We start from the raw sequence: 27,746 nt of genomic DNA on the forward strand, positions 1-27,746 counted from the left end.
CTACCCACCGATCCAGCGGGTAGTATAGACTTACCCTTAGAGATTAATGAGTCTGCTACAGACTTGGCTAAGGGTCCTATGGCTTTTAGCTCACGCAGTAGAGGCTCATGCATTTAGCTCCAGAGGTCCCAGGTTTGATCCTGCCCGCTGATGACCAGGGTCTGTCGGCATTACACATACCCACATATGCATGCAAGCGTGTGTGCACACACACACCTGCATAACCAGGCACTAACACACCAGCATGCATGCACCACATACCTGAGATCCACAAGTGCGCACACACACACACATGCATCCTGGCTTATGCAGCCACCCACAGACATGTACACAGGCCTATGACACACACACACACATATCCATCTGCACACGAAGACACAGGCACATGCCAGTGTGCCCTCAGCCACGCCATAGCCGTGCACTGTCACGGCCTTTAATCATTGGAAACCCACCAGCGAACCTGCCCCATTCACAGGAGATGCCCTCCCCCTCCGTCTTCCCCTTAAGGGGAAGGTTTCCAGGCCTCCTCCCATTGAATTATGGGAGCTAATTTATTCCTTCCGGCAGCCAGTGACTGAGCCCCTCCCAGATGACCCTTGCGGCTCTGTGCAGCAAAAGGGGTGACGTGACCTATAAGCCTGGCAACCCTTAATGAGCCCCATATATCGGGCGCAAATGGAGACCCAAGGCCCAAACGCTGGATGCTTCCCAAGTGCCTCATAAAAATACCCCCCCCCCCGCCCCACCGAAGAGCGAGGCCGAGGGGTGGAGACGCACTCAGCTTCCTGCTGAGACAAAGGCGGCACTGGAGAGAGAAGCTGGGCTCCTTTCCCCTGGCCGCCTGCTTTTGCGTTGTGAGTCCAGCCACCGGGGCCCCGCTCACACCGAACGGAGGGCCTGGCATGGGGCTGTTGAATGGAACGAGCCAGCCAGCTGGCCGCTGCCTTGCTAATCAGCCAAGAATCAACAGGGCTGGCGTGGCCTGCGCAGCCCAGGAAGGGGGCTGAGAGGGGTCAAGCCGGAATGGGGAAGAGAAGAGGAAATTGCCCTCACTCAGTGACTGGGAGGGAAGGACAGGGAACAAGAGTGTTTGATTCAGACCCTTTGAAACCTTCCCCATCTCCGCTTTCCCCTCTGCCTAGTGCCACACGCCATGGTACATTTGGAGGGCAGCAGATGCCCTGTATTACGCAGCACCCGGTTCTCCTACAGCCTGCCCTAGGAAAGGCGATAGAGAAAACCCAGCTTCCTCTTGTAGGCCATTCCCAGCCCCTGGGACAATGCTGGCTAGTGAGGGTTAGCTAAGCAGGGGCTAGTCACTCGTTTCCAGGCTGGAAGGAGGGCCGAGGACGCCGTCCTCCCCCGTATTTGTGAGTGGTGGTTTATACTGTACATCCCAAGTCATGCTAACCAGGCACTGAGGCTCCGCTGACTGGCAGCACCTGCTCTTTGCAGCGTTGGTCTAGCTAGGGTGATCAGATGTCCCAATTTTATGGGGACAGGCCCGATATTCAGGGCTTTTTCTTATAGAATCATAGAATATCAGGGTTGGAAGGGACCTCAGGAGGTCATCTAGTCCAACCCCCTGCTCAAAGCAGGACCAATTCCCAACTAAATCATCCCAGCCAGGGCTTTGTCAAGCCTGACCTTAAAAACCTCTAAGGAAGGAGATTCCACCACCTCCCTAGGGAACCCATTCCAGTGCTTCACCACTGCCTATTCCCCCCTACCCTGATCTTTCACACTTGCTATCAGGCCAGCCTAAGTATAGCTGTGTTGGGCCCATGATATGAGAGAGACAAGGTGGATGAGGCCAGACCTTTTACTGGACCAACTTCTGTTGGTGAGACATGCTTTTGATGAGCTACACAGAGCTGGAGAAGAGCTCTGGGTAAGCTCGAAAGCGTGTCTCTCTCGCCAACAGAAGTTGGTCCAGTAAAAGATCTGACCTCATCCACTTGGTGTCTCTCTGGCAGCATCTGTGTCATTCAGCTAACAAGCCCCTCCCAAGTCCAGGGCGGGTCTTGGCTCCTCCTAGGTCTTTGGGTGCCCAATTTCCACTGAAATAACTAGGAATTAGATGCCAATAAATACCTTTGAGGAACCAGGCCCTACCTTCTCTGTCCCTTAGTTCCTCACCTGTTGTCAGGGCTGGCTCTAGGCACCAGCAAACCAAGCACGTGCTTGGGGCGGCACATTTTCAAAGGTGGCATTCTGGCCATCTTTTTTTTTTGCTTCCGGCGGCAAAAGCCTAGAGCCGGCCCTGGCGGCAGCAGCGCGTCATGCACGGGGGGCGCCCTGGGGCCGCTGCGGTTCGCGCCGTGGGGGAGCAGCACCGCACCTTGTGGCTGGGCCAGGTCAGGGCCGCCCAGAGGATTCAGGGGGCCCTTGGGCAAAGCAATTTGGGGGGGCCCCTTCCATAAAAAAATGTTGCAACACTATAGAATACTATATTCTCGTGGGGGACCCTGCGGGGCCTGGGGCAAATTGCCCCACTTGCCTCCCCCCCACCCCCGGGCGGCCCTGGGCCAGGCAGGCTCCGAGCGGGGGACACTCGGGCTGGCGGCCACCCCACGGGGCACATGGAGCTGCCTGCAGGTGCCGCAGGGCGGCTGCCCCCCAGCTCCACAGCCGGGGCTGGGCGAAGCGGCCCGAGCCACCCAGGGACTGTGGCAGGGCGGCCAGAAGCAGCAGCAGCAGCAGGGCCATAGAGGGCGGGGCACTGCCGTGCGGGGCCCACATCCCACTCTCCAGGGCTCCGCTCCCTCTGGGGCTACCCTGCCGGGGTGGTCCCTCGGCTCTGCCCTCCCGGGTCCCGGCCGGTCCTGGAGGCGGGAGCCCTGGCTGGAGAGTCCCTGGGCTGAGGCGCGGCCCAGGAGCCCCGCTGCTCACCCCAACCCTGCCAGCGCTGGACCAGCTGGAGGGAAGGGGGGAGCGGGCAGAGTCAGCACTGGTGGGGGGGACCCCAGGGCTGGGGCGGCAGAGGATGCGGGGGGGGGGGGGAGAGAGCCCAGGGCTGGGGTGGGGGGCAGCCAAAATCTTTTTTGCTTGGGGCGGCACAAAACCTAGAGCCGGCCCTGCCTGTTGTGAGGGTCAACTTATTAATGCTGTGGAAGGGGCTAGGCAGACGTTCTCTCATGCTCCCCCTTGCCTGAGTTCTGCTTTGACCAGATCACCTCTCGCCTCCAATAGCCCCATGAAATCAGGTCTACCTGCTGCTCCCAGAGCAAGCCATCCGCTGAGCTGACTGGGAGAGCAGCAGCTGCTACCGCTAACGCAGCTGTCCTCCAGCATGCCCAATTCCTTTGCAGAAGGCAGCATTTGCAGCTGGGGCTGAAAGCTAGCGTGCTAACGGCTGGGGCTGAAAGCTAGCGTGCTAATGGCTGGTGTGAGGAGCAGGCTGCTGTAGGTTCCTGCTAGGGGCAAGGTCCCCCCCCCCAATATATAACACAGCCAGGCAGAGTTCAGAGGGAATTTGTGGGGAGGAGCCTTCACTCTGCCCCCTTGGCTTTATCCTTTGCAGTACAGTCTCCTGTTACCTGGTCACCGCCTCTCTCTTCCCTGTGCCCATTACACAGCCCTAGCCTCAGTGACACTGCCCAACCGGCAGCCATGTAATTGAAGAGACCTTCCACTCCACAGCTAGGGTAACCATGCACAGAGAATCCCGCCCCCCATAGCTCCACGCCTGGCAGGCTTAGGGCTGGACTGCAGCCACTGCCAGGGTAATTCAGGAGAGGAATCGTGTCTGTTTCCCGTTGCTCTGGGGTGTAGGGATTTCTTGCTGGCAGTGAATGGCTCCACTCCCCACGCCGGCTCATAGCTGCTGGCTGACGTGCCACAGGAGGTGAAGCAGAGCCTCTGCTCATCCTCACCCACTCCCCATTCACCAATAATGGCAGGGAGAGGGGGAGCAGACTGAGCAGCGAGCTGGTCTTTACAAAAAAACACCTACTGCACGTGCTTAGACAGCTGCGTAAGCATCTATCTGTAAGAGGGGGGGAAAGCTGCAAGATCATGGGGGACTTCAATCTGAGTGACAGATGCTGGAGGTCTCATGCTGCCAGTACTAAAACATCCTCGGAATTTCTAAATATTATAGATGACAATTTCCTAACTCAAAAAGGGTTGCCTCCAACACAGGGGAATTCTACATGAGAGCTTACCTTGTCAGATAAAGAGGAACTGATCACCCGAACTAAAAATGAATGGTACAAGTGGATCATGATTAATAATGTGCAAACAGAATGACATTCGAAAGAGTAATAGATATACTTGGTACTTTAAAAGGGTCAGTTTACAAAGCTGAAAACCCTACTCGGAGCCAGATCAACTGGGAGGAAGAATTTAAACATAAAAATGTGAATGAAAATGGGGAATTATTCAAGAATATTTTACTAGATGCCTCAAAAGCCACAATCCCACAGTCAAGATAGAAACCCTAATGGTTAAATAATTAATCTGTTTTAGAGTGGAAGTGAAGGCAGCTATGGAAAATAAAAACTCAAGATATAACAAATAGAAGACGGGGAAGTCTACAGTAATGACTATAAATCAGAAGGTAAGTATTGTAGAAAATTGATATGGGAAGCAAACGGAGACAAGGAGACCTATATGGCCAGCAGAGTTAAGGACAATCAGGAGTTTTTAAAAGTATATTAGGAACAAAGAGAATCGTAACAATGATACAGGTCCATTACTAGATGGAAATGGTAGAATTATCAATAATAATGCAAAAAAGGTAATTTGCATTAAAGAGTTTTAAAAGAGCTCTGAGGAGCAACCAGGACTGTTAATGTTGATTTTCAATATGTCTTGGGACACCGTTGAAGTTCCAGAAGACTGGAGGAAAGCTAATGTGCCAATATGTTAAAAGGGGAAATGGGATGACCTGGAAAATTTGGGTCCTGTCTGTCTGATATCAAATCAAGGCAAGATAATGGAGTGGCCGATATAGAACTTGATTAATAAGAATTAGAGGGTAATACAATTAACATGGTGTGGTGGGGTAAAGCCCCAGTCGTACGTAAGAAACGGTTAAAGGCCCAGTTAGTCAGATTCACTTCACCTGGTGGTAATTAGGTAGTTACTTGTCAGCCAGAGAGGGCAGGACAAAAAGGCTCAGGTAATAACATGACACCTGGGCCTTATAAACAAGCTGAGAGGGGTCACTCAGGGAGAGAAACCACAGGGAGGAGACAGGAAGGCTGGCTCCTGTGAAGGAGTGGAACCCTGGGTATGTCTACACTGCAGTTAGACACCGGTGGCTGGCCCGTGGCAGCTGACTTGGGCTAAGGGGCTCAGGATAAGTGGCTGTTTAATTGTGGTGTAGACATTCAGGCTTGGGCTGCAGCCCACACTCTGGAACCCTCCCTCCTCACAGGGTCCTAGAGCCTGGGCTCCAGCCCAAGCCTGAACAACTACACTATGGGCCATCTGCAGGTTTTTAATTGCAGTGTAGACACACTCACTGTGGCCAAAAGGGCCATGCGATCATTGGATACACAAACAGGGGAATCTCCAGTAGGAGCAGAGAGGTTATTTTACCTCTGTATTTGGTGCCGGTGCAATCACTGCTGGAATATTGTATCCAGTTCTGGTGCCCACAATTCAAGAAGGATGTTGATAAATTGCAGAGGGTTCAGAGAGGAGCCACATGAATGATTAAAGACCTAGAAATCATGCCTTATAGTGACAGATTTAAGCAGTTAAGGGGTGACTTGGTCATAGTCTATAAGTAGCTACATGGGGAACAATATATGATAATGGGCTCTTCAGTCTAGCAGAGAAAGGTATGACAAGATCCAATGGCTGGAAGTTGAAGCTAGGCAAATACAGACTGGAAACTGGATGTACATTTTTAACAGTGTGGGTAAATAACCACTGGAACAATTTACCAAGGGTGGTGGTGGACTGGCGATTTTTAAACCAAGATTGACTGTTTTTCTATAAAGATCGGCACTAGTCCAAGCAGGAATTATTTGCAGGAAGTTCTCTGGCTTGTGTTAGACAGGAGGTCAAACTAGACAATCACACTGGTCCCTTCTGGCCTTGGAATCTATGAATCTTAGCATATAATTTCAAAGGTCCTAGCCTGATCGACTGCAAAGCAGAGGAAGGTGTCAAAGCTGTTGGCTGACACACCATGGACTGAACGAGGGACCTCCAGAGCTAAAACCAGGAGCTGCTAAAGCTCTGTAGCTGACATCCGTACCAACCCCATACCCTCTGTGCATTGGCACGGGGAGGGGATGTATAACACACCTCACCAGTGAATGCCAAAGGCATTGCCCCTCAATGAGAGCTATTGCCCCCTTCCACCTTCAGCCAATCGGGGCACAGCTGTTCAGAAAAGGCTGCAAGTATTCCCCGGTTTTGGTGGTTTTTTGTTTGGGGTTTGTTTGTTTTTTGGGAAGGAGAAAATGGTTGCTATTGCTGCTTTCTCCCCACTGTCCTCCAACTCAAAAATGGCTGAACGGCCTTAAACTTCAAACACAAAAACCCACCGTCCGAAGTTCAGCCCCAACTGTGCAAGTTTTCGAAAGCTACGACAGGGTGTGAGAATGGAAACAATTGTGTAACCAAGGCCAGCGCAACCCATTAGGCGACCTAGGCGGTCACCTAGGGCGCTACAATTTGGGGGGGTTAAATCCGAGCCCATCGTTACACAGAAGGGAGTTCTGGGGACGGGGATTGATGCTGAAGACAAGGATTGCTTCAGCAGATGACATACATAACACAGGCAATTATGCATTCAGACAGCTTCAAAATATGTATGATTTTCCTTTGGAGACTCCTCAGCCTGTACTTGATAGCTGAAGGGGCTGTTTTGCAACCACGTGCTAATTTCTGAGATCCCAGCAGAACCCTGCCAATGCCTATCATGGCTGACCTGTTGTGCTGTGCCCCTTGCTACGCCGCTCCCAGCCTCCCCTCTGCCAGTGCATCCCAAGCCTCACCTGCTGCATCCCCTGCCGTTCCCAACATGGGGCTCCACTCATTTCTACCAATGTACCCTGCCCCAGAGCTACACTACCTCTGACTATTACACCACACAGGTCTTTCCAAGGCACCTCAATTCTATTTTGTAACACCCGCTCTTATTCCAGCCCTGTGCTCCCACCCTCTGAAAGGATTGGTAACACAAGGCTGCGCTTCAGCTACGTTACTATTTGAAAAGAACCCGTGTCCAAGGCCTCAGTGAGGGGCTCTGAACTCTAGCTCAGAAGATACACATTTCCGAACCAGAACAGACCGATGGTCCATGTCCTCTGGCAGCTGCATAAAACACCTAGTACAATACTGAACCACGGGCTGGATTTGTTCCTGAGCCCAGGTTCTGGAGGACACAGGCTTGACGTTTTTATTCTAGCTAGCCGAGCCGCAGAGCAGCCCTTGTTCCTATAAATGCCTACCCTTAGCCCACTAGAGGGACCTTGGTAAAAGGCAAGATCTGCATTCCAAAAGTTATATAGGTTAAAGGCTTTAAGTACTGGAACAGAGGATCTTTCCCCAGGAAAGATTATAGCGTCCTTGAACTAAAACCATGCACTCCTAGAGCACCTTACCTTCAAAGCACTTTACAAACATTTTTTTAAGCCTGCCAGCTCCCCTGTACAGTCGTTATTATCTTACCACTCACTGGCTGGGAAAACAGAGGCACCGGGAAGTCAGGGCTTCATTCTGCCACCCTTTCTTACACAGAGCAGTGCTTTACTCCTCGAGTAGTTGGACTACCAGTGTAAGGGGGGAAGAATAGATCCCTAGGTGACTTGTCCAGGATCAAAGAATCATTCTGCAGCACAGCCAGGTGTCGTACCCAGGAGTCCTGGCGCCTGGTCCCCAGCGGTACCGTGAAACAACACTGCCAGCCCAATGATCCTTTGGCCATGGGAATGTAAGCACCAAGGGTTTCCTCTTGCTGCCGTTGGGCAGCTGTGGAGGTGAAGGCACTAAAAAGGAGGAGCAAAGGGAGGTGGAAAGTAAATTCCCTGAATGCAGAAGCCAATGAACAGAATCCATGATGACTCCATCCATCAGGTACCTGCATCCCGTCTCGGAAAGCGAGCGAGAGAGAAGAACCTGCCTCAATTTTAACTTGAACAGTGCTGCTAAGCAGCTAATAATTACCTCAGATGAATGCCCCTGGAATAAAGCCAGCCAAGCCCAAATCATTCCGCAACTTCAGCTTTCAATTTACCCAGCTGTTGCCAAGCTCATTAATCATACTCGCTGCACCAAACACAACAAAAATTAGCGTGCGATCTTCTCCCCTCTCATGCTTCAAGTGAAGGATTGGGGCCCCAGTGGGAGCGGGGGGGGGGGGGGGGGAAGTGGGGGTCCGGTGACTAGTGGGCCTAGCAGACAGTCACCCAAATGGGCTAGGATTAATAAATCAAAAATCCATTATTAATAATACAAGCTTAAATATCTATCTAAATGCAAATGAACAAACCCTGGAAATTTTTTTTTTTATATTATTTAAAGTGTCCTGCCTAACAACTCCATCTTGGGGAAGCAGATACACAGATGACAACTGTCTGCTCTAATTGCAATTTTACGGTTCAACCCTTCATGGCCCATGGATTTTAAGTGGCCTTTAAAGGGCCACTGCCTGGCTTTGGCTGTGTTTTAAAGCTCAGCCGGCTGCTGCCTTAGGCAAGGACTCGAGCATGGAGATTGTTTTGATTTTTCAGGCGAGCTGCAGCGGTACCTGTTAAGTCACCATGTCGGCAGGTATCAACCCGAAAGACCGTTGACTGCTGGCTTGCTTGGAATAAAGAGGAGAATAAAGTGAGCTGGATTTCTTTGAACATTGGGCAATGATGTAAGACTAGCGTCTGCCAGAAAGAGATGGTTGTCTATCTACCTATCCATCCCCAAAGAATTCCTCAAGCTAGCTACATATCTATCCGCATACAACCCCCCAATCTATGAACCTACTTACCTATCCCTATACATGCCCGCTTTATCTATCTATGAAAGACCAGGTGGGTGAGGTAATGTCTTTTATTGGGCCAACTTCTGTTGGTGAAAGAGGCAAGCTTTCAAGCGCCACGGAGCTCTTCTTCAGGTCTGAAGAAGGTACTCAAAGCGTCGCCGCTAAATACTGCAATACTGCAAATATCTATCAATTATTTTCGGTTTCTGTCCTTCTCCCTATATTATTGGCCTGATTTTGAGCACCAACAGCTCCCATTGATTCCAGCTGCAGTGCTGGGTGTTCAGCATCAGGCCTTCCCTCTCTCTCTCTCTCTTTCGCTCTGCATTGTTACGTGCCCATGACTAGAGCATCTAGGGTAGGTAGAAGGAGGCTGGAGATCAGTGATATGTGAATGTTTTAACTCCCCTGCCCATGAGCAGTCCCTAGGCTACTGTTCTAGGGGGGCTCATCTAGGGTGACCAGATGTTAAGGGGAAAATATCAGGACCGCCGCGGGGGGGTGGGTGGTTTACACTCACCCGTCCGGGAGTTCGGCGGCAATTTGGCGGAGAGCCCTTCAGTCATGGACGATCTTCGGCGGTATTTCGGCAGGGGTTAATAAACCTTGCCGCCAAAGACAGAAGCACCCACCGCCGAAATACCGCCGAAGACCGTCTGCGACTGAAGGACTCTCCGTCGAATTGCCGCCGAAGACCAGGAAACAAAATATCGGGACAAATGGTGTCCCGACCGTACTCTGGTCGGGACGCGGGACAAACTCCTCAAAATCGGGACAGTCCCAATTTTATCGGGACGTCTGGTCACCCTAGGCTCATCTCATGCCGATTTTGCCCTGAAGCCAGGGGAAGTCCTGTGCACGTGATGGGAAGCAGAAGTGGGCCCAGAGCGTTTACATTTGTCAGGAGCATACCTTTCTTCCCCGGCAAAACACCTCCCAGGGAACCGCTCTCTGCCTTTCCTTTCTTGGCAAATTAAGCACCTGATCCAAAGTCCACTGAAGTCAAGAGGAGTCTTTCCAACGCCTTTCATGGGCTTTCATAGAATCATAGAATATCAGGGTTGGAAGGGACCTCAGGAGGTCATCTAGTCCAACCCCCTGCTCAAAGCAGGACCAATTGATCAGGCCCTCTAGCCCCCTGCTGGAGTACTGGTGTAAGAGGATGTGGATAGACCCCAAGAAATCTCTTCTAACAACAGGGCTGTCAGGGGCACACAATGAGGAGTCAGTCAAAACCACCCTGTACATAGCTCTAGGGTGTTTTGGCAGGCGCAAGGCACATGAGTTTATGTTTAGGAGCGAGGATGGTGCCATGCAGCAGTATGCGACCTGCCAATAGCAGAGAAACCCTCGCAAGTGCCAAGCGAAATAGGAGTGGAAGCTGGCCGTCTCAGGAAGCCAGCCCCCACAGCCTCCTGGAGTTGTCCACTTTCTTAGCCAACGAAAGACCAGCTGCCCCAGTCCTGACGTGTGAGCAAAGCTTGGAAAACACTGTGCAGCCCCATCCTGAGTCAGCCCCCTATCCTTAGGGCATTTTCTGGGGGCACGATACCTGGGGGACTGGGGGTTGACTCATGATTAGACGACGCCATTGAAATGCTGCAAGAGGGGCAGAGCACCGGATGCAGAAAAGCGAAAATGTCTATAGTAGAGAGTCTCGGGGGCCCAGCCATTGATATTGTGCGTACCCTGAAAATCCATATCCCCGGGGTTAGCATAAATGACTGCCTGGCAGCCGTCAATCACACCCTTGGGAGCTGAGCGCCTGTATTTTAAGTTCCAGTGTCAGCCGGCAGAGAAATGAGAATGTCTCAGCCTGTTCACAGGGGTTGGAGAAGCTACTACAGAGAGCTGCGGGGAAGGGAGAAGTGGCTCTTAAGTGACAGCCCAAAGTTCGAGGGACTTTATATTATGAACAGATCCATATCAAGCTTCGGCTAATGGAAAGGCAAGAGAGTCCTCCAAGTTACTCCCAGCTGATCGAAGACATCCGAGAGGAGGAAGACAGGCAGGCAGGCAGCCGAAGAGGTCTGTCCAGCCTGATCACTCAGGCCAGCCAGCACAGTACCCCTGAAACCCCCCCTAGCATGCTGGTCGTGAGCACTAAAAAGGAATTTACACAAGACAAGAGCCGTTGTGGGTCACACTTATTGTTCGCATTCCAATAGCACCTACAGCAGGGGTGGCCAATCTGTGGCTCCGGAACCACATGCGGCTCTTCAGAAGTTAACATGCGGCTCCTCGTACAGGCACCAACTCCGGGGCTGGAGCTACAGGCGCCAACTTTCCAATGTGCCGGGCGGTGCTCACTGCTCAACCCCTGGCTCTGCCACAGGCCCTGCCCCCACTCCACCCCTTCCTGCCCCCTCCCCTGAGCCTGCCATGCCCTCACTCCTCCCCCTCCCCCCCAGTGTCTCCTGCACACCAGGAAACAGCTGATCGGGGGGGGGGGAGGGGAGGCGCTGATCGGCGGGGCTGCCGGTGGGTGGGAGGCGCTGGGAACGGGGTGGGGGAGCTGATTGGGGGCTGCTGATGTATTACTGTGGCTCTTTGGCAATGTACATTGGTAAATTCTGGCTCCTTCTCAGACTCAGGTTGGCCACCCCTGACCTAGAGGCCTTAACTGACATCAGGGCCCCCTGATGCTAGGTGGGGCACAGACATTAACCCATCATCATACATGGGGTCAGGAAGGAATTTTCCATCGGGTCAGACTGGCAGTGACCGTGGGTGTTTTTTGCTATCCTCTGCAGCGTGTGGGTGCGGGTCACTTGGCAGAATTATCTGGGTATATTTCACTTAATCATTCTCCTGCCATTCTGGGGGCCTCAGGTGCACCTCGGTCCCTACTATTCTCTGCAGTGGCACATAACAGTCTAGTCTCCTGTGGGCTGTGATACTTTGGTCTGATTTTGGCTGTTGCATTTAGTGTGTGGGTGCAGGGTGGTGTTGGTGGCCTGCAGACTGGGTGATCTAGTGCTCCCCTCTGGCCTTGAACTCTAGGACACATGCTAAGAGACAGTCCCGATCCCTCACGAGCTTGCAGTCTGAACAGACAAAGGGGGACAGAAAGGAAGTAGTAGTATTATCCCCATTGCACATATGGGAAACTGAGGCACCGACCGATTGAATGACTGGTCCACGGTCACAGAGGGTGTATCTGGCAGAGTTAGGAATCGAACCCAGGTGTCCTAATGCCCAGCCCAGTGCATTTACCACAAAACCCTCCTTATACTTTCAAACTTGCACAGCGCTCCTGTGAGACCCCCCAGTACCATTCTGTTTCACACAGAGGGGGAGCAACTTGTCCCAGCTTACAGTGAGACTCTGTGTCAGAGGTGGGGTTAGAATTCAGGCTTGCCTGGCTCTGAGCTCTGTGCTCACACCAACAGACCATGACTCTACCACACTGAAAGCAACCACCTTTCCCAAAGTATGCGCCTATCCAACTCAAACCACTGGCCACCCATCAACAATCAATTACCAACTGCCTGTAAGAGAAGCAGTCACACCATGTGATTCCTTTAGTCTATGGTGCCTGCTGCAACAATTCTTGGGCTTGATCAAAAATACAATCAAAGTGCTAGACTGCACAGTAGATTGATTAACCTTTTTGGTGCTGCTACATTATCAGAGACCCAGGTCACGCTGCCTCTAACATGAACAGGCACTTAACTTTGGAAGTATTCACTTGAGGTCACACAACTATTGTACTCATTTGCAGAGCCAGGGATAGAATGCAGGAGTCTTTGCTGCAAACAATACCATTGTCAGAAACAGCTGTCCGAACCCTTTGAAGTTCAGGGGTTCAGCTGAAGCTTGGGGTGAAGGGTCAAGCCTCAAGGACAGAAGAGGACATGGGTTACTTGGAGAATACTCCTGCTGCGGAAACTTTCCCAGGCGTCATCAGGGGCAGCAAACCAGCCTGAAAACGTTATGCAAACAGCTTCGCAGCTCCTTCTGCCAGAGCGCACACAAGCAGATCTAGCTCTGGAATTTCCTCCAGTGGAGTCTGGAGCTGCAGTCTTCTTGGAGCTTTGAACCAGTTTGGATTTGAAATGCCGTTGGATGAAAACACAACGCACCAGAGCCTGAGAAACAATCTTCCAGACGGACGGCAACAAATCTGTCTGAGGTTCTGGAATATAGCACTGATAACAGACCCCCCCACGTCAGCACCTAGAGTGCGCCTGCTTAGCTCCGAGCTAACGGCACGTCCTCTGGTGTGGTGGCGCGTTGAGGACTCCGGAGTGAAAACACCGCTAACGTATTGGCTGACAAGAGACAGGATAGGCAATAGAACGAGCTGTTCTGGTCTGATCACTTTGCGGGCAGTGATCTGAAGCACCTGGCTGGACCAGGGAGCCAGACCCCCAAAGGCTGTCTGAGATAACCATACCACCTTGAACGCTGCCCACGTGTCGGCTGCCTTCCGCTGTCCCCGCCCCTTCCGATTTCCAGCTCTGCCCTGGCTCTTTCCCGTTCTATTCCTGGGCCCTGTCACGTGAGCCTCCAGGTTAGTAACGGAACCAACACAATACCTGCCCTGCTGCAGCCCTTTCCAGGATCAGCCGCATGGGGTCGGTCAGGCCTCTCCCATGCCGACAGGTTGTATTGCTAGCCTGCCAGGAGCGTATTCAACTGAAACGCCATCGCAGGCCTCCCCTCTCGTCACATCAGGGCTACACGGTGCACTTGTCTTGCTCAGCTGAGCAAGAGGCTGAAGGGGAACAAGACTCCGCAGTGCACTTGCTCAGCCTGCCTGTGTAACACCAACAGACCCCGGTCGTCAGCAACCAGGATCGAACTCGGGACTTCTAGAGCTAAATGCATGAGCCTCTACTGCACGAGCTAAAAGCCCTATGGCCTTTAGTTAAGGCTGTAACAGACTCATTAATCTCTCTCTCTAAGTGGTCTCGGCGCCATTAGATGGGACAGAGCACCACACCCAGAAGGTGTGTGGGTTACACCTGGATCTTAGCCTCAGGCCTGGCGTGGAGAGCAGCTGCCGCTCTCGGGATATGGTTCACACTCTGAGAGCAAGTGGGGAGAGGCCGAGGGGGCGGAGAGAAGGAGGGGCCTGGGCTCAGCCCCGTCCCTATTTGCTGGCCATGTGAAGAGGGGCAGAAGTGAACAGGGGTGAAGTAACCTCACTCCACAGCAAGAGGGGAGCAGGCAGGAACTGTGGCTCTGAAGTAGGGATCCTTTCTGGAGCTCCTCCTGGCACATCACAACTACGGACAGCCCCTGGCTCAGTCTAGCCCCTAGCGAACAGCGTATACAATCGCACCTTAGCAAGCACCAGGGGCTACCCACATGTATTTGAGCAACCTGTGGTATTAGCCCTGCGGCTCCAGGTTGCCCTGAGGTACACTGGGGTGATTTCACAGACATGCCTGAAGGCATCACTGTGTTCATCGGATTTAGCCTGTGTATTCATTTGTGCTAATCATTGTCCAACAAGAAGTGTATCAGCCAGCTACAAATGTGCCTAAGTATAAGTGACTTAATGGAGCCAAAGGGGGAAGATCAGAACTGTTTTCAAGATGATGATAATAATAATAATAATAAATACAGCGCTTTGTGCATTTGAACCCAAGGAGTGAAACTGACTATAAACAGAAAATAAAACCAACTGACACCCAGACTGAGACACAAAAATAAACCAGAGAGATGGCAAAAAGTGCCGGTAAGTGAGATATTTCTGATCCTTTCTGGGTTTATTCACAATCTAAGGCTAGGTCCACACTACCCGCCTGATTCGGCGGGTAGAGATCGATCTTCTGGGATCGATTTATCGCGTCTCATCTGGACGCGATAAATCGATCCCAGAAGCGCTCCCCCGTCGACTGCGGAACTCCTGCTCGCCGAGAGGAGGAAGCGCTGTCGACGGGGGAGCTTGCCTGCGCCGCATGGACCCGCAGTAAGTAAACTTAATTCGATCTAGGAAACGTCGACTTCAGCTACGCTATTCTCGTAGCTGAAGTTGCGTTTCCTAGATCGATCCCCCGCCCCAGTGTGGACCAAGCCTAAGACATTTTTTCACCAGCTACTTCTTATGATAAAGTTGCTCTGACTGACATCTCCTCTCCCAAACTGTCAGTCCCGATTCCCTGTGGCAACTATCAGATTTTTCACTTAGCTGATCAACAGCACATCAGGAGACCCTAAGAGAGACCCGGACAGGGCTCCAGATAACAGGATTCCTCATAGGAATCATCCCGCCACACCAGACCAATGCACCACCTACTTCCATATATTGAGCCTTATTTTCAAAAGTGGCCTCTAATTTTGGACCTTTCCGGTGCCCAACTTGCACTGACTTTCACAGGGTGCTGAGCACCGACAATTCTGGCTCAACACCTCTGAAAATCCAGGCTCAACATTCTTCATCCTGAGCACCCCAAAAATAGAGGCACCCAAAATCTGAAGCCGCTTTTGCAAAATTATGGCCAGTCCCCAAAGCTCCCATGGTAAATGCAACTGCCTCTCTGGTAGCGGGAAGCTATTCTCATCACCGCTTGGATACGTCACACCGTGGTGACAGACACAGATCGATGGAGAGACTGGAAGCATTCTGCAGAACATCAGTGGGTCAGAACCTGGGTCGCACCCTGGAAACAAGTGATCTGCAGCCTTCAAATATACGACTTATCTCAACGGTGTTTCTGACAAAGAAGGCAACGGCCTAGCGGCAGGTCCTTATTTGGATCCCACTTGCAAGGATGTGAATGGAAATTGCTGAGGGAAGTGGGAGAAAGATCTCGCCTTCCCTTGCCAAGGAAGCTGACAGACAAAGCCAGACGCAGGAAAGAGATGAATGGTGAGAGTGAGGGGCCCGAGACAGTGACACCTCATCAGCTGCCTCCCAAAACAGACCCACCCTGCCAAGTCCCAAAGCTAATGTGCTCCAGAGGTGAGGCGAGCAAATCAAAACCAGCTGGACTTACACATCGGCTTCGTCCCACAGGATGCAGGTCTGGTTGGTGGTTCCCTGGCAGGAGAGGAAGAAGAAAGGGGTGGGAAGGGAAAGAAAAGGAGATTACGGCTGTGCTGCCAACAGGGCATCTACAGAATTGACATGAGCACGGCATTGAACATGGCATTAACACACAGCGGTGTTTCAAACATGCCATCATAGACCTCTGCCTTCTTCATGGCCATCTTCCGCTGTGGCTCAAGGGCCAGGGGAGAAGTGGAACGTACCATGCCCTAGTGATCACACTCACACTCATCAGAGCATCAAGCAGGGAGCTTGGCTCATTGTCTGATAGATCTTCCCCTTCGTCTCCCCACTCAGAATCCCATCGGACCCTCCTTTGTTGGAGCTCTGTTCTCGCTGGGCTCAGTCCTGCTCCCATGGGCTGCAATGGAAGCAGGACCGTGTGTCTGTGGTATGAGTTGATCCTGGGGGAGAACCTCTGGCGAGATGCCACATGCCCTCGATGCCCGCTGACAACAATGGGAGATTTACCATTGGCTGCATCAGGGCTCGAGCCAGGCCAATGCTGAGCGCTTTCGAAACTCCTCCCCATGCGGGGGCTGGAGGAGGACATCCAGACTGGGAGACTGGAGGCACAGATTGGCTCTTAGACATGTAAATACTCTTCCTATGCATCCAAGGACTGACTCAGATATCCTGATCTGGCAATGGACCTGCTTTTAAGGTGCCAATGACAACAGCAATCCACACTTCTCTAGCATTGCCTGAGAATTGCAAAGCACTTTGCAAACATTCATGAACAAAGCCTCTGCCCTCAGACAGTCAGTATCATTAGCCTCATCTTATGAGCAGGGAAACCGCAGCCCAGAGAGGCTGTGACTTGCCATGTCCCATGGTGAATCGGAGTCAAATCCTGGGACGAGACGCCCTGTCTCCCGAGTCCCTGTTACATTGCCTGCCTTCTGGGTTAGGGAAGTGGGTTCCCTGTAGTGAGTTTCACTGTGCAGTCCAAGTTCCCAAGGACAATCTCTGAGGAGGGAGTGACAGCAGGACACCAACGCCAACCTGATTTCACTGTGCCAGACCTGTGACCTGCGAGCCTGGGCTAGGAGACGCGAAAGGGTCTGGCGGTGATGTTCACAGCCCATCCCCCCCAGAGAGACCTGCTTGGCGTCACGCTATTGCTGACACCCAAACCAAGAACGTAACTCCTGACGCCGAGGGCAGGGGACTTACATTGTACAGATGGGAGAACTCGATCTCCAGGGGCGTGAGCAGAGTGCGGGGAGATGGCTTCACAGTCACCGAGATGACTTTGGAGTTCAGTACCGTGGTGTTCCTGGGGAGAGAAGGAAACAGGCACTTTAGAGAGGACGGAGACGGTTACACAGAAAGAGACCCACTGGGCTACCTGGAATAAGCCCAGCTACGACCATAGCAGTACGCTAGGAGTGGAATCGGTCCAATCCATGTAGTCAGCATCCAATGCACTTCCTGCTGACAGACCCCACCCCGCTGCTGTTCTGAAGCCCCTGCCAGCTCCACTGAGCTCCCTCTGGAACAAGAGCACTGGCCCTGCCAGCACGAATGGATAACAAGGGACCCTCTAACCAACCAACTCCCTGGCACGGACTGTGGTGGCTGCATTAGCCCCTCTCCTGGTACTTCAGTAACACCTGCTATCCCCGGATCTCAAAGCCCTTCGCTGAACCCGTTAACCCTCACCACGCTGTAGGTAATGGGTGCGTACAATGTTATCCTCAGATAGATGGGAAATTAGAGAGACCAGGGGGGTGAGGTAATAGCTTTCATTGGACTGGATGAGAAGTCAGAGGCCCAAACTTTCAGCCCGGGGTGTCTAATGTTAGGTGCCTAGACTGACATTTTCACGAGTGGCTAGTGATTTGGGGGTCCCCGCTGGAGATGCCATAAAGGAGCCTGATTCTCAGAGGATGGGTGCTCAGCACTTTCTGAAAATCAGGCCCCTTTAAGGTGTCCTGAGTTGGGCACGTAAAATCAGAGGTGAATCGTGGTCCTCATGTACTAGCCGGGAGCTGTGGGGCTCAGGTGACACATAGGTGCCTACCTGCAGACAGCCACATTTGGTTGCCCAGGGTGGCAGGGCTGGGAATAGATTCTGGGACACTCCCAGTCATCACTGCACTGACCACTAGGGAACACTCCTTCCCTATTCTGATTCTCACTTATCCCAGGCATGTTTTAAATCATTTGCTTTTCATCAGGGTCTTATTTTCTATTTACCCAATCACTATTGGGAAAGGCTTTGGGCAGCTAGTTTCTACTCTGGAGTGACGGGGGGGGGGGGGGGAGAGTCAGACTTTTAACCCTTTGACTCCCTATGTCCTGCCACCCCCTTCAACTCCAGACTGCGGCTTTGATACCAAGGGCCTCCATTTGGAATGTCATTCCTCTCTCAGGGTGGATCTCCTATAAATTAAATTAATGGAGATATCCTATCTCCTAGAACTAGAAAGGACCTTGAAAGGTCATCGAGTCCAGCCCCCTGCCTTCACTAGCAGAAGCAAGTACTGATTTTGCCCCAGATCCCTAAGTGGCCCCCTCAAGGATTGAACTCACAACCCTGGGTTTAACAGCTCAATGCTCAAACCACTGAGCTATCCTTCCCCAGCTCTAAGGCCACAACTATCCAAGAATTGTGGGATCGAAGAAGAAATGTAAAATAGTTAAAAATAAATGTTTGTAATGCTATGTGTGATTAACCTGTGGAACTCACTGCTGCAGGAGATGATCAAGGCAAGTCAATAGAGAGGAGACCCATACATGAATAAGACTAGCCATTGTTATTTACCAGGGTAAATCTGTAGTGACTCCTTTTGTTTAAATGGAGTGACTCTGGATTTAAACCAGTGTTACTGAAAACAAAATCTGATCCTTATTCCTCCTGCTCCCAGGAAATAGACTGATCACCAGTTGGGGTCAGGAAGACAGTTACCCTATAGTACGGTATTGCACGATTAAGTACATTATTGGGGCTACTCCCATCTCCTTGCAACATCCCTGTTGGACAGAGGAATGATGGATTTTTCCTCTGATCCAGCATTTCTTCCGTACAGTCACAGGAGATTCAGGGCTGTGCATTGTTTAAAGAAAACTGGCCTTAATTAAGCAATGCCATAAATCAGGACCCAGGGGAGAATGCCCTGGCAGAAACTCCTGCGGAAGTCGGTTAGCAGCGTCTATTCACCACTCAGCCAGTGCAAGCTGAAATACCTTTGAATCCTTTGCATCCAGGATGTTTATTGCCCTCCCAGTCTCATTCCCAGCGCTGTAATGGAAGATATTACAGAATACAGTCCCTTTGCTCACTAATTCTAATTCACTAGCCACCGGCCATTGCCAGCGCTAAATCTGTAGGTATTGCAATGATTATCAGCGAGGAGAGATGCCCTGGCGTTGATGGTAAATGGGCTCACGCTAATCAGTCCAGAACAGATTTAGAAGGTGCCTTAGGATGCTTAATTTACTGCCTCAGTACCAGCCTCAAAAAAAAAAAAAAAAAAAGAGAGAGAGGAAAAGAAAAGCCATTGCTGAGCACAAAAGCTTCAGCGCCCTGAGGCACTTTGCAGAGGCCTGGAACGCTGCAGACATGTGCAGCCATCCGTGCCACTCTGCTCCGCTCCCCGAGCCCGTCTTGAGCAGTACTGCTCTCGAATGGCACCGTGTGGCAGGCAGCTCCTCTCCCGAGCATGCAGCCCCAGAGCTGTCAGGAACACTGCGACCCGAAATGCCTCACAACGGGGAGGGAGAGTGGGGGTGATTGGGTAAAAATCCGCCGTGGGGAGGGGATTTCGATGCCACAGTTCATATGCCCCGATCCTGCCCAATGCTGAGTGTCCTTAGCACGCTGAGATCCAGGGAGGCGGGACCATTCAGCACCTCCTTGCGAGGAGGAAATAGGGAGCGTGCCAGGGAGAGAGGGGACTATTAACTCCTTGGCCTCCCCTGCAGCTGTCCTGAGTCTGGGCAGCAAGGCAGAGATTTGAGAATTCATTTGATGAGTGGGTTTTGAGGGTTCATTCGCCAGCTCTTTCCACCTGTGACAGGTGCTGCATGATGCCCAGCGCTGGCGCCAGGGATAGTGTCCATGTCACACAGGTGTTGTGTCCCCACTGCTTGTGTCTCTCTGGAGGGAGACCACGGCTATTTCATTTCTCATCCAGACAGATCCCAAGGAATTACGATCCCAGGGAACCTGGCAGCCCATCATGATCTCAGCACCAGAGGAGATGTTCGCTGAGAGGGCAGGGTTCTCGCCTGCCTCTTTGTAGGAGCATAACACCTCAGGAAGTAGCTACTACTTTGTGCTTCAGTGAGCAGAAGGGAAAGCCCTCCCCGGCGCAGCTGGCCACGTGATGTGCAATGCTGCACAAAAATGGAAAAAATCTTCCTGACCACCCTGAAAGTGATCATCTTATGCCCTGAAGCATGAGCTTGGACTGAGCCAACTTCACGTGCAGCACCAGTTATTAGTGGCCCTAAAGTTATCCCTGCAGAACCAAATCCTCTCCCTCTTATGCAAGTAGCTCCACTGACTGCTCAGGTCCTGCCTGGCCCCTTTAATTTCCAGTCGAAGAGGCAGGTTTGGGGCTGTCCGAGTGCTGAGGGGCTCCAGAAAGATAAGGGTGTCCTTACCTCTGGAGCGAGAGGATGCTCCCCAGGTTCCGGTACAGCACGGTGCCCACCACGAAGACGGACGAGTCATCTGTCTCTGCAAAGTGGCAAAGAGAAGGGAGAGAAAGACAACAGCACTGTGACGATCAGGGACAGTGAAAGCATCGTCAGGGCCCGAGGGTAGTTTATGTGGGGCCCATCCTGCAAGCATTAGACTTCAGTGGGAACACATTCAGTGGGGGTAGACGGGAGACAGGGCATGGGAGTAATGAACACAACAGGAAGGGGGTTCTTTGTGGAGGCTGCTGCACTCAGGCAGGGCCAAACACGTCTCCTCGGATCTTCACTTCCCCACAGGCTGAAATTTCCCCCCTGTGCTGAGGGCCCAGGCAAGGCCTAGATGCCATTTATTAGTTTCAGCGGGGCTGCTGCAGTGGGTGCCTAGCCTGGGACAGGCTGAATTTCTCCCTGCCTCCCTCCCACAAGCCGCAGCACCTACTCTCACCACATAGGGGCTCCCTATGGCCTAGCCTGGCTTTCAAAGTCATGGACAAGGCTCCGCTGCCCTCAGCACCCCACAGGCAGCGCTCAGCACCTCACCGGCTCAGACCCTCTATAATCACACAGGCCCGAGGCCCGTGTATAGGCCTTGAGCTTTAACTGGACTGAGCCGGACTGGAGGTTTCCTGTTCAGAACTCCAGCTAATTCCTCTGACAAGGCCAGGACAGGAGGCACAGTGCTGGGAGTCTAATCGGAAGCAGCAGCCGCCCTGGCAGCGGCTGAGTGGACGCAGCGGTTCGTTCACCTCCGGAGATCTCTAGGCGGGCTCCGCGAGCAAATCCGCAGAGCGGCTCGGAGGAGAAGGTTGCTAGCCCTTACAGATCAGTTCCAAAGCCGAGCCGACGACGAGCCGTCAGGGAGCCGAGCTGTACCAGGATGACTCCAGCAGCTGAGCGTGGGAGATTTTCACCCACAGGCTGCAGCGCCCCAGCCTGACCCAGACCCCTCTCCGTCCCCGCACGACTCTGACACTTGACATCAGGCTGTTCTCTTCTCTCTCCGGAGGATGTCGCCGCCGTCAGTGAAAGAGCCACGAACGCCGCATGGCGGGGCCCGGCTCCACTGGGCTGGCTCCCTCACGCTGGCATGATGGACCCTGATGCTATCTGACACCGCACAGCCGGGGCAAAAGGGCCGAGAGGCCACAGGCCCTTCAGTTTTAATCCCAGATGAGCCTCCAACTCATTTGTGTGACCTCTGGGCACGTCACTTGCCCTCGCACAACCCAGCTGGGAAAAGCAACAACCCCCCTGAAAACCAGATGCTACATCTGAGCAGAAGCTTAATGGGTACAAACATTTATTTGTCCTTTGGCCTGGTCCTGCAGATCCCTACACAGACAAGATCCCCCTCCCCTCCTTTGTGGTAGGACCCCCCCACACACATACCCCAGGCTCTCACACTCGCGTGATATCACAGGTGAGCAGAAAACTTTAACCCCACGGGCCTGATTCTCATGTACACCCTTCTGGGCATGCAAAGAGGCTGTCATGTAAATGAGATTCGGGTCTGAATTTCTTGGGTCTTTATCAAGACTTTAGCGACGGAACTGCTCCTTCTTATTTATGTGCAAAGATGACAGAACAAGAAGCAATGGTCTCAAGTTGCAGTGGGGGAGGTCTAGGTTGGATATTAGGAAACACTGTTTCACTAGGAGGGTGGTGAAGCACTGGAATGGGTTCCCTAGGGAGGTGGTAGAATCTCCTTCCTTAGAGGTTTTTAAGGCCTGGCCTAGTTGGGATGATTTAGTTGGGGTTGGTCCTGCTTTGAGCAGGGGGTTGGACTAGATGACCTCCTGAGGTCCCTTCTAACCCTGATGTTCTATGATTCTATGAAATTACACCACCAGGTTACCTGGCCTGGCACAGTGTTTTATCTTGATTATCTATTCTTCAGTAGCCCGGTCACTGGAAGCTGCGCACCTGCACACGGAGCTGCGAAGATTTTTGAGCATTGGCCTGCTAAACCCAGGGTGGTGAGTTCAATCCTTGAGGGGCCCACTTAGGGATCTGGGGCAAAAATCTGTCAGGGACAGTACTTGGTCCTGCTGTGAAGGCAGGGGACTGGACTCGATGACCTTTCAAGGTCCCTTCCAGTCCTACACTTCTATGAAGATTGCATGCCCGGCTCTAGCTGTGTCTTGCAGGCATGACGGATGGCCAGTTTTAAAGCAATATGGTCGGCTCCTCAGCTGGTGTAAATCATAGAATCTTAGAATGTCAGGGTTGGAAGGGACGTCAGGAGGTCACCTAGTCCAACCCCCTGCTCAAAGCAGGACCAACCCCCAACGAAATCAGCATCGCTCCCTTGAAGCCAACCGCTAATTCCCACCCGCTGAAGACCGGGTCTTTATTTTAGCGAGCTGCAAAGTGGTTGTTCTATAAAGCAGGGGTGGCCACACTTACTGACCCTCCGAGCCGCATACGGCAATCTTCAGAAGTTCGAGAGCCGGGGCGCGCCTGCCACGGTTCGGGGCTTCAGCCCCGTGGGAGGTGCCTGCCGGGGCTCGCTCCTGCTGATGTTCCGAGCCCCAGAGAAGCCTCAGAAGCCCTGAGACCTCCATCCCGCTGGGCAGAAACCAGAAGCAATGCATTGTGGGGGCTGCTGAGGGTAAGAGGGGTGTATGATTCAAGCTGTTGGGGGGGGCGAACCTTTAAATTGTGTCCCCCACACACACACACTCTCAGCAGGCACCAGTCATCTCTGGCACAAACCCCTGGTCCCACCACCCCGCCGCAGGGCAAAAGCCCTGAGCTCTCCCCCCAGTTTGGTAGGCGGGGGATGGGGACACAGGCGGATCCACAAGCCGCACTTCCACTGTAAAAGAGCCGCATGCAGCTCACGAGCCACAGTTTGGCCACCCCTGCTATAAAGACAAACTGTGCCCCGGTATTCTCCCTGCCGTATGCATTTGCAAAGAAGAGATGGGCCTTAAAAAGAAGTCAAACGCATCTCCCACACAAGTAAGATATCGAAAAGGACCATCTTTTGCTAATATGATGCTACAGGATAAGACCCAGGAAATGCAGCTCCGGATGGGATGGAAAAGAATAATAATGTAAGTCCTAATTTGGGGTATCTAACCATTTATTGTGCTTGTTGTAAAGGACGTAATGCAGTTTACAAGGCAGTGATCTCTTCCTAGCCTGAGCTGCAGTCCTGGATTTAGTCTTTGCTCTGCTACTGACTCCCTGCTTGACCTTGGGGCAGTCACTTAACTGTGCTGCGCTTCCGTGTCCCCATCAGCAGAATGGTGGTTCTAATGCTGATCTACCCAATGGGACAGACTCTGCAGCTTCATGAATGGCTGTGCTTGGAGATCTTTGGGTGAAAGGTGCACTGGGAAGCCAAGGGATCACATCAACAACTCGGACAGTCTCCTGCCTTTGCCTCAGCAGAGGACGGTGCAGTCTGATGAAGAAAGCGCAAACTGCCTGCTCTCGCTGATGAAGCCAACCCACACTGGGCACAGCTACAGAGAAAGGGACAAGGTGACGGCTAGTCCCCATTGCAGGCACAATGTAGGCTCCTCTTTTTGAAGTACTAGTCTTAAATATTTAGGGCCCAGGCCTGCAAAGAACCGAACACCTTCCACACAAAGAGGAGCCCGGTGAGCTTACTGAGAACCGAGGCTGAGTTCAGTAAGCGGCGTCTACACCCAGTACCCCACAGGATCATGTTTTTGCAGCTGATCCCAACCTCAGAAGACTTGCTGCAGCTAACAGATGGTCCACGGAGTAGCTACAGAATCAGGCCCTGGCTGAGTGCTCTAGGATCTGAGCCCTGCAGTTTTCCTTTAAGATCTGAGATTCAGGATGGCTTGGCTTATGCTCAAGCGAAGGCTGGATTTGCTCGGTTTGCTCCCCCTCTCTCTCCCCATGCTGTTTGGGCCTGATAATAGACTGCCGCGGAGCAAATGATCCCCGAGTGATTAATGCCCCCTTTCCTGCAGCTGATGTGTGGTTACAGAGGATTACACACAAGAGGCACAGACATCACTCCAGCTACATGGCCACTGCTCATCCGGCGGCCAAGTATTGCCTGCCTGCCCGGCTGACAGAGCCAGCCAAGCTAATAACCCGGAACGTTACATATCCGCCGCACGATGAATGGCAACCTTTTCTTCTCCCTCCCTGCCTCCCCCCGAAAAACTCCCTCCATTGCCACTCGGCACTAGGAGCCTATTTTCATGAAAAATACCAATCATTAAATTGGTAACACTGCTCCCAAACCGTTCCAAATGCCAAGACGTTCGCTCCCAGAGAAGCGTCTTTGTGTGCGCTGGTTAACGGCACCGAAATGATGCCGCGGACCAGAGAGAAAACAACACACAACCCCCACCGAGGGCTGGAAGGAACCAGTTCAGGGTCCAGCCTGCACTGGGAGGGGACGTCCTGCCCAGCTGATGGCTCGCCTGGAACCCAGCGCATCAGGTTCCTCTCAGACTAAGTGGAGCGAGTAGGTTATTATTGTCTGCAATGTGCCTCAGGTGCATTGCTGCTCTGGGGTTTGGCTCTGCCTCCAGCTGTTTTCTAAGCAAGAAGCTGTTGTGTCTAGTAATGGATCCGTGCTCGAATCCGGGACATGAACTAATCTCCTGAACTTGCAGGGGAGCTCAGACCTGGATCTAAACTACGCCTCATCTTTAAGGCTCAGTGCTGCGTTCAGGGCCAGTTCCTCTTGGGCAGATACTCGCTAGCTGAGAGCAGAGCTTGTGGACAGAGCGTAAATGATTGACGCCCCCTTGACGCTGAAGAACAGCGATGCTGCAGCGGCACTGCCTTACCTGCTAGCCCCGTAGAGAGGATGCTCTTGGAGATGGTGACCTTGTCCTCGGAGGTCCTGGCCCAGTCCACCATGCCCCTCCAGCCTTTCATGGGGAAGCTGATGTCAGTGGCTGCATTGGCGGGGAGTTTGTGGATGCTGAGGACTTGAGGGGAAACAGAAACAGTGAGTAAACCAAGGCCCAAATGGCCAGCTCAACATTCACACTTCCACCACTGAAAAACCTGTAGGTGCACTAGCAGGACAGGCGCTTGGCAAGAGTCAGTATTTGCTCTCACATACACTGGTGTAAATCCAGAGTAACTCCATTGTCTTCATTTACACTGGTGTAAATCCAGAGTAAACTGACTTCATTTACACCAGTGTGACTCCAGAGTGACTCCAATAACTTCATTCGCATTGGTGCAACTACGAGTAGAAATTCAGTCCCTGATCATTCAGAGACAACGAGCACCCAAAATTTTGGATTTTTCGCTCTTTGAAAATGCGGCCCTCCATGTCATATGTACGGTGCAAGGGGGAGCTCAGACCAGACAGATGGCGTTCCTTTAGCCTGGAGAGAGGTCAAGGCCGTGCGTGAACTGTCTCAGAGAAAGCCCCTCCTTGCCCATTTGGCTAATGGAGCACCTTGGGGCAAACCCCTCTTTAGCTGGTGGGACGGTGCTGGTAAGAACAAGCAGGGCTCTGGGAAATGTCTCTCCCTGCCTACCATGAGTTGAGGCGACTGGGGATTGAGAAGGGATGAGCTGTGAGCATACGGGGCTTTGTGATCTTGGAGTGTGGATGAAAGCAGAGGAAGATCAGAAGCCTCTGGATTAGCCAGATCCTGTCCAGGAGAGCTGGGATCTCTGGCATGGCAGAAGGTATTTGTTCAGCTAACGTCTGTACATAAAGCAAGGTGATAGCACTAGGCAGGTGGAGCTGGAGCTTCTGTTCACTAAGCAGGATCCCCATGCATCCTTCTGTCCCTCCATACTTCCTCAGCCTCCTCCACCCTCGGATTAAACTCAAGACACCTTAACCCAAATGCTGCCCTTGTTCCCAGCCATATGACCCTAGCGATGGCACTGGGCTTGTACTGATGTGAATGGAGCTGTTAGCCTGACCAATGATGTTTTATACCCTGAACCATATGTTCCATCACACCTGGGTGGGACACACAGAGAACATATTTGCCTTCTGGGGAGCATGAATGTAGCACTCAGCCTGAGACGCTTGTACCATCCCTTTGATAAACTCTGGAGGGAGCAGAGAGAAGAAGGGTGGTCTTGGGTTTGAATGAGTGGGCTGCAACTTAGGAGAGCCCCGTTCCATCCCCAGCTCTGCCAGACTCCCTCTGGGACCCCGGGCAAGTTATTTCATCGCTCTGTGAGGAGAACAACCTTTCCCTCAATCTTTGCCCGTCCCATCTACTGAGCTTGTAAACTGATGAGGGCAGAGACTGCCTCTTCCCATGTGTATGTACCAGGGCTAGCACCAGGACCAATCTCAGCTGAGGTCTCTAGGCATTGCCAGAACACTGCTTCTGTTACTGGTGTCGGTCCACTGGCCTGGAGTCCCACCCTTTACAGCGGCTGATTCTTGACGGGAGAGCTGACCTGCCTGCTCCAGCCTCCCTCGGCCTTAGAGAAGCACTAGCTCTGCTGACAGCTGAGGACAGCACTGCTTCACTTCACCTCCCATTACCCCAGAAGCCTTCCAAGTTAGCACATTTGCCACTAAGAGTAGCAGCGGGGAGCCTGAGCCCAAGGACCCGGGCTGCATCTGCTCCCTCCCTCCCTCTTACATGAGAACAAGTCGCTGCTCCCTCCCGGCCCCTGGCCAGCCTTTTCCCCTCCCCAGGCTCACAGCCAGCTCATAAAAACTGCAAAAAGCAAAGGCCTGGTTTGAATCTGCCTGTGGAGCAGGGGAGCGGAGCGGAATCCTAACCGACTCACCTAGATTGTCCGTCACTTGGTAGGAATCCCGGAAATCTTTCATGCGAAATCCAATGACATCAATGAAATCCTCCACAAGCCTGAACAGCTCCTTAGCATTCGGCCCCATCTGCAAACCCAATGAAGAGAGGTCAAATATTTAGTGGCACAGATAGCAGTGAGCTTACCCTGGGCCTCTCCAAGGGCCAGGGTTCAAGCCAGGCTTATCCCACACACAGAGAGCCGGAAGCATTCTCTGCTCATGCTGGAGTACCGCGGAGTAGTGAACAACCGTGAGGGCAGAGAAATGATCCAAGGAGATAGAAACACGGACAGGAAATGACAGTATAAGATTTGGTTTGGGAAAACGCAGCTGATGGCCATGGAGGAGAATAGTCCTGACCACAACGGGAGGGCAAAACCACAACGGGAGGGCGCTGATAGTGA

The 27,746-nt window shown here is 52.4% G+C and overlaps 1 protein-coding gene across 1 annotated transcript in view; it reads right to left on the reverse strand.

Annotated features, from left to right (window-relative positions):
• ADGRB1 (adhesion G protein-coupled receptor B1) overlaps positions 1 to 27,746 on the reverse strand; it is a 278,120-nt gene that overhangs the window by 126,940 nt on the left and 123,434 nt on the right. Inside the window, exons 12-16 of the mRNA XM_065398580.1 lie at positions 27,321 to 27,429; positions 25,385 to 25,528; positions 20,559 to 20,634; positions 17,121 to 17,223; positions 15,892 to 15,935 (exon numbers count right to left, since the gene is read on the reverse strand). Of these exons, the coding sequence (XP_065254652.1) occupies positions 15,892 to 15,935; positions 17,121 to 17,223; positions 20,559 to 20,634; positions 25,385 to 25,528; positions 27,321 to 27,429 (476 nt within the window). The remainder of the gene's footprint in view (positions 1 to 15,891; positions 15,936 to 17,120; positions 17,224 to 20,558; positions 20,635 to 25,384; positions 25,529 to 27,320; positions 27,430 to 27,746) is intronic.

This window comes from Emys orbicularis, chromosome 2 (genome assembly GCF_028017835.1).
Source record: "Emys orbicularis isolate rEmyOrb1 chromosome 2, rEmyOrb1.hap1, whole genome shotgun sequence".
Classification (NCBI taxonomy): Eukaryota; Metazoa; Chordata; order Testudines; family Emydidae; genus Emys; species Emys orbicularis.